Source organism: Macrotis lagotis, chromosome 1 (assembly GCF_037893015.1).
Source record: "Macrotis lagotis isolate mMagLag1 chromosome 1, bilby.v1.9.chrom.fasta, whole genome shotgun sequence".
Classification (NCBI taxonomy): domain Eukaryota; kingdom Metazoa; phylum Chordata; class Mammalia; order Peramelemorphia; family Peramelidae; genus Macrotis; species Macrotis lagotis.
The window spans coordinates 838,306,904-838,319,509 of NC_133658.1; the positions used below are offsets into that span (position 1 = coordinate 838,306,904).

The 12,606-nt window shown below is 37.4% G+C and overlaps 1 protein-coding gene across 1 annotated transcript; it reads right to left on the minus strand.

Moving 5' to 3' along the window:
- Positions 1-5,332: 5,332 nt before the first annotated feature.
- Positions 5,333-6,295, minus strand: LOC141507537 (olfactory receptor 52I2-like). The gene has a single exon (XM_074215283.1). It carries the CDS (start codon positions 6,293-6,295, stop codon positions 5,333-5,335), a length of 963 nt encoding a protein of 320 aa, XP_074071384.1.
- Between the last annotated feature and the right edge of the window lie 6,311 nt (positions 6,296-12,606).

Below are 12,606 nucleotides of genomic sequence, written 5' to 3' on the forward strand. Positions count from 1 at the left end.
TGTACTCTCTGTAGTACTGTTGGAATCCTTTTCAGTTTAGCTTAAGAAAGGACCTCAGTGTCTGGTATCTTCTCCTGCCAGGTGACCTTCAGACACTGGTAGACTATGTAGGTTTCACATGTATACAGCAATGGGATAGCATAATGATTCTATAGATCTTCAGTTTGATAATCCGTTTAATACCTCTTCTCCCCCACACTTTCTTTGGCGCCTCCCAAATACCGAACTAGCTCTGCCAAGGCATGCATTACCTCATTGTCAATGTGTACCTCCCCAGAAAGGACACTGCCAATGTAAGTGAACTTACTTTCAAAACTTCTCCATTTGTTGTAGTTGATGGTTCCACATCTGAGTGGTGTGGTGCTGGGTGATGGAGCACCTGTGTTTTCTTGGGGTTAATTGATGGATAAAAATTAGCACAAGCAACAGAGAACTGATCCATATTTTTTTGCTTCTTAACTTTAGAGGCTACATTGAGTTCACAATTATCTGCAAACAAAAGGTCATGCACCAACACTCCCTCCACTTTGGTCCTGGTTTGTAGCCCTTTCAAGTTGAAGAATTGTGATGACTGACCTTGATACCATGTTCATCCCCAGTAAAGGTGCTTGAAAACATGGCTGAAAATATCATGCATGTTTTCATGCATGTATGAGAGCAAGGTCACATTCTTATTTCACTCCATTGTTGACCAAGAAGTCTTGAGAGTATTTCCCAGTATCCATAACCTAGGCAAGCATGCTGTCATGAAACTGATGTACAGTATTGATGAACTCTTGTTAACCCAATTTTGACATAATTTTTCATAAACCCTCAAGGACTGATGGTAGCAAAGGCTTTGGTCAGATCCACAAACATTGTATACAGTTCTCTCTTTTGCTCCTGGTATTTTTCTTACAGTTGTTTGGCAGCAATGATGGAGCTTCCTGGAATGCTTGGGGGATAACTTTTTCATGCCATCTAAGCTAGAAAATTCAGTCAACTTTTGGATGTGCAAGGGGCACCCCCCCCCTCCATCTATAGATCTCAGGCTGGAATAGAATCAGCACCAAGTGCTTTGACACATGAAAGGAGCCTAATGGCATTCAAAACCTTTTCTTCAGTTGGAATTTCAGTTAGAGACTGTTTGACTTCAACTTGAGGTAAAAAGGTCAGTGGCTTCTGCATTAATTAATGATGGTCTGTTAAGAACACTATGGAAGTATTCAATCCATCTCTCTAGGACCATGTCCCTATCAATGTGGGCTTCATCAGCACTGAACAGTTGAGATGCACCACAGGTCTTTAGTCCATAAATAGCTTTCAGGGAATCATAAAAGCATTTGGGTTTGTTATTATCTGCATAAAACTTAATTTCATCTGCCTTCTTACTAAGCCAAGAGTTCTTCATCTCTCTAAACTTTGCTTGTACTTTACCTTTGATGAAATTAAATGTTGCCTTCTTAGAAATGGATGAGCTATCCTTCTGGTAAACCCTGTGGAGTTCTTGTTTTTTCATTTAGCAATTTCTGTATTTCTCCTTCATTTCCATCAAATCAGTCTAGATATTTGTGAGTGTTCTGTCCCACATGTACAAATGCAATGCTGTACCCCAGATCTCTGAAAGCTGCCCACTCTTCTGCTCAACTGTATGTTGGCTCAGTTTTCCCTCCATGTTATCAACAAACTTCCCACTTTTGCCTTGGGTCACCACTTTGATTGAATGTAAATATTTAGCTTTCAGAGGATAAGTCTGATAATTCCAGCACTCTGCACTACACGTTGCTTTTGTTACTCTCACAACCTGTCTGTCTCTTCTCCTTACAATCACAAAGTCTATTATGTGTCAGTGTTTGCTGCAAGAGTATATCTAGGAAGTTGTATTGTGGCTAGGTAAATGGAAGACAATGTTTGTGATGAGAATGTCTTCAAATACCCAAGTTGACAGAAATGAGTGGTAATTACTGTTGCTGTTTCTAAGTGCATTCCTCCTAAAGACTCCCTGCCATGTTTGGTAGTATGTGACTACTCTAGCATTAAACCAATCGTGATGTTTATAAGCTTGTCCTCTTTTATTACATTAATGATAACGGACTCCAGGTCTTCAAAAAAATTTTTCTTTGACCATCAGTGTTCATTATGGTGGGAGCATAGGTACTAATGATGGCAGTGTGGTGTTTTCTTGAATGCAGCAATCCCATTGTCTTGAACCTATCATTCACTCTTTTTGGTAGCCTTTCAAACTTTTTGACTAGATTAGTTTTGATTGCAAATCCTACCCCAGCTTCACAGTGCTCCCCTTTACTGAAGCCACTCCAGAAAAAGGTCATCCAGTTCCAACTTCAGTAAGCTGACCTTCATTTGCCAGACATTTCTCTCAGGGCTGCTATTTGGATAACTTAATTGCTGAGTTTTCTTGCAATATGAAGTACTTTAGTTTGAAGTCTATTGAATCTTATGTTGTCTATGAGTGTGCATATTCTATGCTCTGATGGTAAGTGGAATATTCTTTAAAGAAATTTTTGTAGATTTTTTTGTGTCTTGACCATACTAGGGATCCCTACCTGCTGCAGTAATCAGTCCAGGGTTGGGTAAGCAGAAAATTTTGTGGCACCTTTTATGACCCTTTCTCACAACAGGAGGTGAGGAGAGCAATACTTTAAAGGGCTGCTCAGTCACCCAGGGAGCTGCTGAATCTCATTGCCGCTTTCTGTGGGGAAATGACCTTATGACCTGAGTCACTTAGGAGCAGGGTTATGACAATAGTTCCTAGTGTATCTGCACCTGCTGCTTTATCAATTACCTGTTGCTACAGGACCTTGAGATAGGACGGGTAAAATGGTATGAGTGATGTCTTTTGATGCATGCATAAATTGTATTTCAGTGAGGCAGAGTTGCATGAAGTCATTGGCCTCACTTTTTCTTCTGAAGTCAACATGATCCAGTGGCAAGACAGAGTCAAGACAGTCAGTAATGACTCTAGATACAGTGGATGGCCTTGGTATCTTCACTCTAAGCAAACTCTAAGCAATGCACAGCACCTGTTTCAGCTGCCTTCTTGGCTATTGAAAGGAAGTGTTCTCATCAATTCATTCCACCAGTGGAAGACTTCACATACTTGGAGTAGACACCCCCCCCCCCCAAGCTCTTTGATGGATTTGAGACCTCTCAGTTACTCTCAACCTGGTTTAACCTGCCTGATGAAATGATTTACCCCGTGTGAACCCTGTGCATGTCATAGCTTCTTAGAGCCACAGGTGGCAGTAAGGTGACTCAGGTAGACATGAAAGGTAGAAAGCAGCCCTGAAAAGGACTAGGTCACCCTCACACCAGAGATTCTCGTCTTTCTTGAACATGCCAGACAACACTGAAATGAATATGAATATGCCCTTAGGGGCAGCTGGTACTGACCAAAGAACCCAGGTATTAGTAATTTTGAACCTCTGGGCTGTTAAGTAATATGTTTTTTAATTAATAAAATAAAATTTTATTTTTCTTCCTTTGAGAAAGAAAAATGACTGGTAGTAATTTTCTCAATTTTTTTTAACATTTTTATTTAAAATTTTGAGTTCCAAATTCTCTCTCTCCCTCACTCCCTTCCTGATACAGTAAGCAGATACAGATTTTATATGCGTAAAATATTTCTATATTAGTCATTTTGTACAAGAAGAATGCTTCAGTCTGTATTCAATAATCTGTTTTCAGGTAGGAAATATGAGAGAGATGAAGTCACTGTGGACTCAGAAGTCTAGGTTCAGTTTTATTTAGATAAATATGTGTTCCTACTGCCACTGTGAGTATCTCCTCTTAGAATTACTGCAAGAGGCAAGAAGATTCCTTCCTATAATTCCTGGAAATTATAAGTCATGTTTACACAATTCCCAAGCCAGAGTGAAACTGGAAACTCCATCCTGTTAATCTATCATATGGGCAGTTCTTGTAGCCAGTAGTCAAGATGAAGTATATTCACTACCAGAGTCAAGCACATGTGGTAGGATAGTATATACATATATCTATATCTATATGTATGTATATGTTTGTAAATATATATGTGTGTATATATGTATGTATGCATATGTAGTACATGTATATATGCCTGTATGTAGGTACACATGTTTATGTATATATGTATCTTTGCATACACACACACACACATACAAATATATACAACATAGGGCCTAATGAACATCATTTGAACAACAAGCATAGGCTTATTTATTTGTTTGAGTGGTTAAGGAAAAATCCTGAATGACTTTTTATTCTCTGCTAAATCCTTGTGGCAACTGTATTAAAGCCTCCAGTACAAATTTCAGCTTGTGATCAAATAAAATATTTCTGAAAATAATTTGAATTCCTCTATGGAGGCTTGTAAGTAGGATTAGAATAGCTCCTTTCGGGTAACAGAGGTCATATTAGATCATTCAATTTATCTTTAAAGTGAATGAGATTTGTGCTGAAATAACTATCAAGAAAATTGGCTGCTCAAGAAAACAGTTTTGCTTTCACTGAGCTATAGCTGTAAATGTGTCCATGCTTCTTTTTGTAGATTACAAGTTCTTTGTAGGAAAAGGATGAGATATGAATACTATCAAGCAATCAAGAAAATGATGCAGGTCATTATATTTGACCTCTTGTTCTCATCACTTCTAAATATATGAAAAGAGTTCAAAGAAGGAATCATGGAATAGGTGTCCCCTAAAGCAGTTCTTGAAATTTGAGAAAGATGTTCAGTGGAGGATTGTATAATAGATGATGCCATATGTGTATATATGCATATATATATACATATATATATATATATATATATATATGCAGGAGGCATTTTGAAACAAGGTAAAATATAACTTAAAAGAATAAAAAGGAATTATGAAATTTGCCTTGAAATATAGGTTGTGGTCAGAGAGTAGAAGACCTTAAAATCTAGAATCAGGAATTTCTTCCTGTTATCAATGCAAATTTGATGAATGTTTTTGAGGGTAATGATCAGGTATTTCATAATATGTTTAGCCTAGTTACATTTTGCAATGGTAAATGGTGAAACTATCAAGAGATAAAGGAGAGAGATTGGGGGACTTACTTCTTCAGAGGGAGATAATAAGTTCAAACTTAGTTTCCTTTTGAGATCTCAACAGAATATCCTGGTAGAAATGTCCTGCATGAAGCTAGAAATGGAGAAAAGCCAAGGCTGAAAAGGGAGATCAAAATAATTCAAATAAAGGAAATGCTATGTTGTGAAGCCACTTAACACCTTCTTCCCCTCACCTCGGTTCTAGTTGATTTGAACTCATTTATACATCATCTATGTTCTTTCATGAAGCAACTTTGCTTTTCCATTGTAGTCTATCTAGGAATTTCAGTGGAGCTGGCTAGGGAGCAAGCTCTTCAGCATACTCAATCCCCGATCACGGATCTGTTTTGTCCTTAAACCATAGATGAGAGGGTTGAGAGTGGGTGGGATTACCAGATAGAAATCAGCTAGTAGGACCTGGATGGGAAGGGGGACCAAGTTTTGTCCAAACCAGGCCACATAGATGGAAACCATACCTGGTAGATAATAAAGGACCATAATGCCAACATGAGAGCCGCATGTGCTTAATGCTTTGAGCTGGGCATCCCCACAGGAGAGGCGGAATACAGCCTGAAGGATCAGGCTATAGGAGGTAGCAATGAAGATCACATCAATGCCCACAATGATTGAGGAACCGATCAAGCTATAGAGGTTGCTTGGCATATGGTCAGCACATCCTAGCTTGGCCACAGCCATGTGTTCACAGTATGAATGAGGAACCATCAAAGAACCACAAAAAGGTAGGTGGCTCACCATCCAACTCAGAGGTGTCATGAATGTGATTGCTCTAAGGATAATTGCCATACCTATCCCTAACATTGTTCTTTGTGTAAGGATAGTCTGATAATGTAAGGGTTTGCAGATGGCCACGTACCTGTCAAAGGCCATAGCCAATAAAAGTCCTGTTTCCACAGCTGTGGCTGCATGAACAACATACATTTGAGTGAAGCAGGCAGTAAAGCCAATAATTCCATTACCTGACCAGAAGATATTCAGCATCTTGGGGACCACAGAAGTTGCCATAACAATGTCCACAATAGCCAAAATACACAGGAAAGAATACATGGGTTCATGCAAGGCAGGATCAACCCAGATCACTGTTAGAATGAGGCTGTTTCCTATCAAAGTCACAGCATACATGGTGCCTAGTGGGGCCAGCAACCAAAGGTGAGTCACTTCTAGGCCTGGGATGCCCATGAGGACAAACATAGCTGAAGGCGATGTGTGGTTAGATGACAATTCTAGCATCTGCTGGAAACCTTCTTTCCTGTGGAAGCAGAAAAAATATTCAAGAAAAGCCTTCCTGCTTCTAGCCCATAAGTCTAAGAACTACATTCCCCCACTTTTTTGTAATTCATGAAGAAAATATTCAAAGTACTAAAGGAAAACAAATAGGAGGGAATGATGGCAACTTATTTTATGGTTCTTGAATTCATTCTGTATACTCTTCTGAACATGATTTTTCTATTTTATAACAGAAATGAGAACATCGGCCTAGAATAATATTTAGGAGTCTTGATAACCCCAATCATATCTTATAATTGTATAGTACTTTCTTCACAATTTTAGATAGCAAATAGTACTAACATTAATTTTCTGAGTATTTCCTTTTCTATTAAAAGGAGAAACTCATCCATAGTCACATCCAGTTAATAAGTTGTAGTCAGGATCAGAATTCATAGCCCTTGTCTCCACAGTCCAGTGCTCCTCTCATGGTAGATTAATATCTCTTGTTAGCATTATCCCACTTCAGAGGTGTTAATCAGTACTTTAAGGGTTTGTCACATATCCACTAATTTTGATTTAGCATTCATACTCACAGACAAACTTCATGAGTGGCTAATAAAAATATAACTTTCAAGTCAATCTCATTGCTGCAGGCCTGTCTCAAATCTGGACCCGTTGTTCTTTCCAGGTCTTGGCATTAGGCTGACATTTATGTTAAGAATTCAAAGGCATTTTGAGTCTATGTTGAGACCCTGAAGAACTCTAATTTTTCTTCTATATCACCTTTAGATCACCATAAAAGAATTAAATAGCTTTGTAGTGGTCCCTGTAGAACTTAAGTCCTACCTTATAAATCACATAGTTGAAAGGAATTATTGGGAAAGTATTAACCATTTACTATGGATGAAGTTGGGGGCAACTAGGTGGTTCAGTGGATTTAGTACTGGGTCTGGAGTCAGGAAGATCTGAGTTCAAATCCAGCTTTAGACATCTACTAGCTATGTGACTTTGGGCAAGTCACTTAATCCCTTTTTGCTCAGTTCTTCATCTCTAAAATGGGGACACATTGGAGAACAACTGGTCATTATCCTTGCCAAGAAAACCCCTTGGACATAGATCATGGGGTGATGTAGAGTTGGACACAATTGAATGACTAAATAAAATACAACCATGTTAAGTTCTGGGATACAAATAAAAAATGAAAATGGCATATAAACTCTTTTACAGTAGGAATTGTAGGGAGTAGAGAAAAGAGAGTGGTTATTTGAGGTATTTGATTTAAAGTCATTGGAATGAATCAGCTACCTGAATCCCCTATATCTAGAGAAGTAGATTGATGCAGCATTTCCAGCACCAATATTAGAGATTTTGTTTATAGTATGAAACTGGAAGAGAAATAACAGTGTATAATATTGATAGAAGGCAGTTGTCCAGCATATGGCTAGGGTGTGGAATAAAGCATCATTAGAGCTATATCTAGATGTAGTAGGTGACTGAGGCAACCACCAATTTGACTACTAGAGTCTGTGAGTCTCTGTTGGGTGAAAGGGTTAAGTTTAACTAGATCACTACTGTCAAGCTCAGATAGAAATGGAGGTAACTGAGTCACACATAAGGATCCCTGAAGGCCACTAAATAACTTAGAAGTCATATAGCATTAGTAGTAGTAGTAGTAGTAGTAGTAGTAGTATCTATTTCATTGTATTTTTACTTTTTAATATTTCCCATATTATTTAAAATGTCTGGTTTGGGCTGCACTCAGAAGTATTGTAGGTCACTGCAACTTGCAGGTCATGTAATTGATACTCACGATGTACACTAACTTCACTTTACAGATGAGGTTTCATGATTTATCCATATTAAAACTCCTAATAAGTGTCATTAGCAAGATGTGAACCTCTGTCTTCCTTACTTCATATACTTCACTGCATCTCTCACATCCTATTCTCCTTATAAGAGGCACCCACTTCAGTAAACCTATTTGTTGACCTAAAATTTTGGCATCCTTCTTCCTGAGGCTTCAGACTTGGCATTCTCATCCTTACTATTTAAGCATCTTCCATTCCTCAATTTTAAAAATGAGTCCTCATTAACATCTTGCCACATCCAGCTCAAGAATGTAAAAATTGACAAAAGTTTCCATCAACAAGGGACAAATTTCAGGAAAAGCAGGATAAAGGACCCCCTCCCTTGTTACAGTGATATCAAAGCCTCATCTTTTCATTATTCATATTTCCATGTTGGATTCCTCTGTTTTTTTTTTCTTTCCTTAGGTTTATTCAGGCTCATCCAAAGTTTGGCCATTGCTTGGAGCTACTGAAGACATGACATATTTGGGATTTGTTTTCTATAAGATTCTCTAAGTTAGGAAAATTTATGTGGGAAGAGATTTTTCAAATAACTCAATTTTTCAAATTATTGAGAAAAGTCTATCAACCTCTGTATTATAGGCAACAATGTTAACATTTTGTGACTTTTAGAGGATCTGTACATAGAATCCCTATGACATAATCAATTGACTTTCTATTCTCACACTTCATACTCCATTTCCTATAGCTACTCCTTTACCTTGGCTTTCCCTCAACCCTAGAATATATTCTCTCTTCACTTCTAATTCATGTAATCCTCTCTTTTTTTCCCCAAGATTCAACTCATCTATGTGAAGTCTTTCTTGATCCTAACCCTTTCTCTTATACTTATACTTAAAGTACTTTGGATTTATTCTCTTGCAGATTTGCAGATTTTGGCCTCATTAAAGGAACTAGCTTTCTCTGAAAGAGTAGAAAACTGCATCTGCATGTAGTTTAGGGAGCAGATTTGGAAAATTTTGCAGATAACAAATTTAGGGGTACTATTTTCTAAAAGTGTTTAACTGTGTTTCAGTGGCCCAAGAGTATGAAAAAAGTCATTTCATTAAATGGTAGAGAAGAGAATCCCAGAAAAGGAATGGTTCCACCTAAGGTTTACCCGTGGTAAATTGTTCCTTTAGGAGACCAAGGACATTGTGATCTGTAGTTCAGAATTTAATGGCCCTGGAATATAGATTTCTCATTTCATTTGTCACTATTGGATGAATGTAAGCTTATGTTTATATGAAACTGCATAAATTGTGAAAGATTGTGATTCTAGTTTATGAGGAGACTATAGATTATTTATGCTTTACTTTTTGTTTACTAAACATTTAATGATTAAGAGTCAATATCCAGGTGGCTAGCTGGCACAGTGGATAGAGCACCGGCCCTGGAGTCAGGAGTACCTGAGTTCAATTCCAGCCTCAGACACTTAATAATTACTTAGCTGTGTGGCTTTGGGCAAGTCACGTAACCCCACTGCCTTGAAAAAAACATAAAAAAAGCATCAATATCAATTTGACTGATTAGTTTTAATGGGAAATATACCAGTGCAGACTGGTGGTTCAGAAGTCATAGTTATGGGATATAATTACACATGAGGGTTGCCCCAAAGACCATGAAAGTGAGTTTTAGTAGCAGGCCTGCCCTTTGGGGAACTACCTGAGCATTCACTGTAGATACAGGTCATGTGAGCATACCAGCCTCTACATAGAAAGGAACTGAAGGTGATGCCACTTATACTGTATGTATTTATTTAAATACTTGTCTTGTCCAATTCAAACCCTCTCTGCTTTCAAGAAGTTTACATTCATTTCTTGTTTGGGTACCCTAAGAGACTGGAACACAAAAAAGTAATTAACATTTATTAAGTGGGCAGAAAGTTCAACTAGATGATCTATCCAATGTCCTTTTATTGAAGGAGAGTTCTCTTTTCATAAAGACAAGCCATTCATTTTAAAATATTTTTCTAAAATCCAGGCATATTTTGTGTATGGCTTTCTCTTTTCTCCTACTTCTCTACTAATTCTCTTAACAGAAACCCCCCCAAATATATTGTGGTAATATAATAAACAAGATAACCTTTACAAGAAGATTTCAATTAAAGGTTGCCTTCAGATCGTATAGCTCCCTAAAATGGTTTCAAGTTACTGGTCCCAGATAAATTATATTTCTAGATGTATGAATGTAATGGTTGTTTGGGGTGGAGAGTTTTTGAGAATGGGAGAGGTAAATATCCCAAATTTCAAACTAAGAGACAGTTACTTTTACTTATTTCTTTTGACAAAATTCTAGCATGGATGACTTCTTAAGCATCTAGAAAGAAAAGTATAATTAATAAGAACTAGCACAGTTCATTAAAGATAAATCATGGTCAGATTTAGCTGTTGGAGTCTGAGTTAGAATCTTGTCTCAAATATTTGCTTGTTGTATAACCCTGGACAAGTCAAAACAAATAATCTCTTTTCTCAACTTTAATTTCCTTATCTATATAATAGAGATATTAAAAGTACCTTCCTGACCTATGTTTTTTTCAGGATTGTGTGATAATAAATACAATCTGTTATTAGATTAACTGACGTTACTTCTTTTCTTTTCTATCTTTTTTACCTTCCTCCCTTCTTTTTTTCTTTCCTCCTTTCTCTCATTCCCCTCTCACTGGAGAATACTATAGATTTTACTAAAGGCTTTTCTGAAAGCAAAGTTGTATAACTATTAACAATACTGCTATTATATGCCTGCTCTACACAATCTGTCCATAAGAATTGATCTAAAACAATTTCTAAGATCAATAAGAATCACAAAGAATGGCCCTGAGGTCATTAGGATATATCCCAAAATATGAGAATATGAAACCAACCTTTAGAGAGCTGAAAACAAAATTATTGAAGCTTTTCAAACACTAAAGAGATCATCTGGGGATAATAAAAGATAAGAGTGGTTCCTTAGGGAGGAGGTACACATTTGCGGATCTCAGAGGGTCATAAAGGGCTCTTGAGTATTATAGTGATATGGAGGGTATCTCAAAGCAAGGAAATTGCATCCCTAGACCAAGGTGGTTGTGCAAGGAGATTGAGAATTTTACCTCCATCTTTAGCAAACTATGAACATGAGACACTAACTGGTATAGGGAATAAGAATGACAGTGACTTCTACTAGACAGGTACTTCTAGTCAGGGTGACCTTCCTAAAATATCAGATACACATTTATGTCTCAAGGCTAATTGCACCAGAAGATGAAGTAGCTTGGCTTTCATCATAATTTACCATAATTTAGCCCCCCCCCCCAGCTTCCTCAGATCTAGTTTATCCTTTTACAAAGTCCTCTAGAAGCATAATAGCAAAGAGAAAGTATCATGAGATCTACCAATTCTTGGGGAGAGAACTCTTCTCCACACACCAACTCCCACATACTAATGCTTGGGGAAAACTTCTGATTGCCCTACACTAGTTATGTTTCTACAAATATTCCACTTCCTGTAAACTTACCCATTATTCCAGATTGTATCTACTTTTTTTTTACTGGATAAACATTATTATCTGGATTATCATTATTATTATTGTCTCTGTGGCCAGGGATAGGGTGGGGAATCAAGAAATGATGATTTCTCAGGTGTTGATTCATTGGGAGAATAGCCTGTCTGGTATCCATTTCCTCCTCCTAAAAATGTAATCCAAGGATTACAGAGAGAGACTTGGTTGGTTTCAGTCATCTCTCCCTAATTATCCCTTTGTTTTCATGAGAGTGGCCTAAATAATACAGGAAATCAGGATTAGTGTAAAAATCATGTAGAAAAGTGATCTTTGAAAAGAACACAACCTAACACTCTACTGAAACTGAGATGCAGAGTCACAAAGCCTTAGTTGGGAAGACCTGGGTTCTACGTTCTGACTCTGTGACCTAAGGCAAGTTATATTAAGTACTTAATCTTAAGAGATTTAGTAAGTAGAGGATCTAGACTCAGTGAGACTGATCTTTCTGAGTTCAAATCTGGCCTCAAAATCTTATTAGCCATATGATCCTGGGCAAATCAGTTAAATCTATTTGCCCCTAGTTTTCTCATCTTTAAAATAAGGTTAGAGAAGGAAATGGCAAACTGTTTATGTCTTTGCCCAGAAAACTTCAAATGAAATCACAGAATCAGATACAACTGAACAATAACAACAACTTAGAAAGTTGAGTGAAGCACTAAGTTGAAAAAAAATTTAAATTAAAAATCATTAAATGCCTGCTCTGTGCCAAGCTTTAAAAATATTATTTCATTTTAGTCTCACAACAGCCCTGTTACTATTACTGTTTTGCCAATGAGGAAGCTGAGGCAGACAGGTTAAATAATTTGCCTAGGGTCATGTAACTAACGAGTGTTTGGGGAGGGATTTGAACTAGGGTTCTCCTATTGCAAGTCCTGGGTTCTAACCAATGCACCACCAAGTTGAATAGGTATGCTCCTAATTTTCATTGAAAGAGAAATTTCCTCACTA

What these genes read in the sequence shown, in the direction of transcription:
- LOC141507537 (XM_074215283.1), bottom strand. Translation starts at nt 6,295, where the DNA reads ATGCTAGAATTGTCATCTAACCACACATCGCCTTCAGCTATGTTTGTC.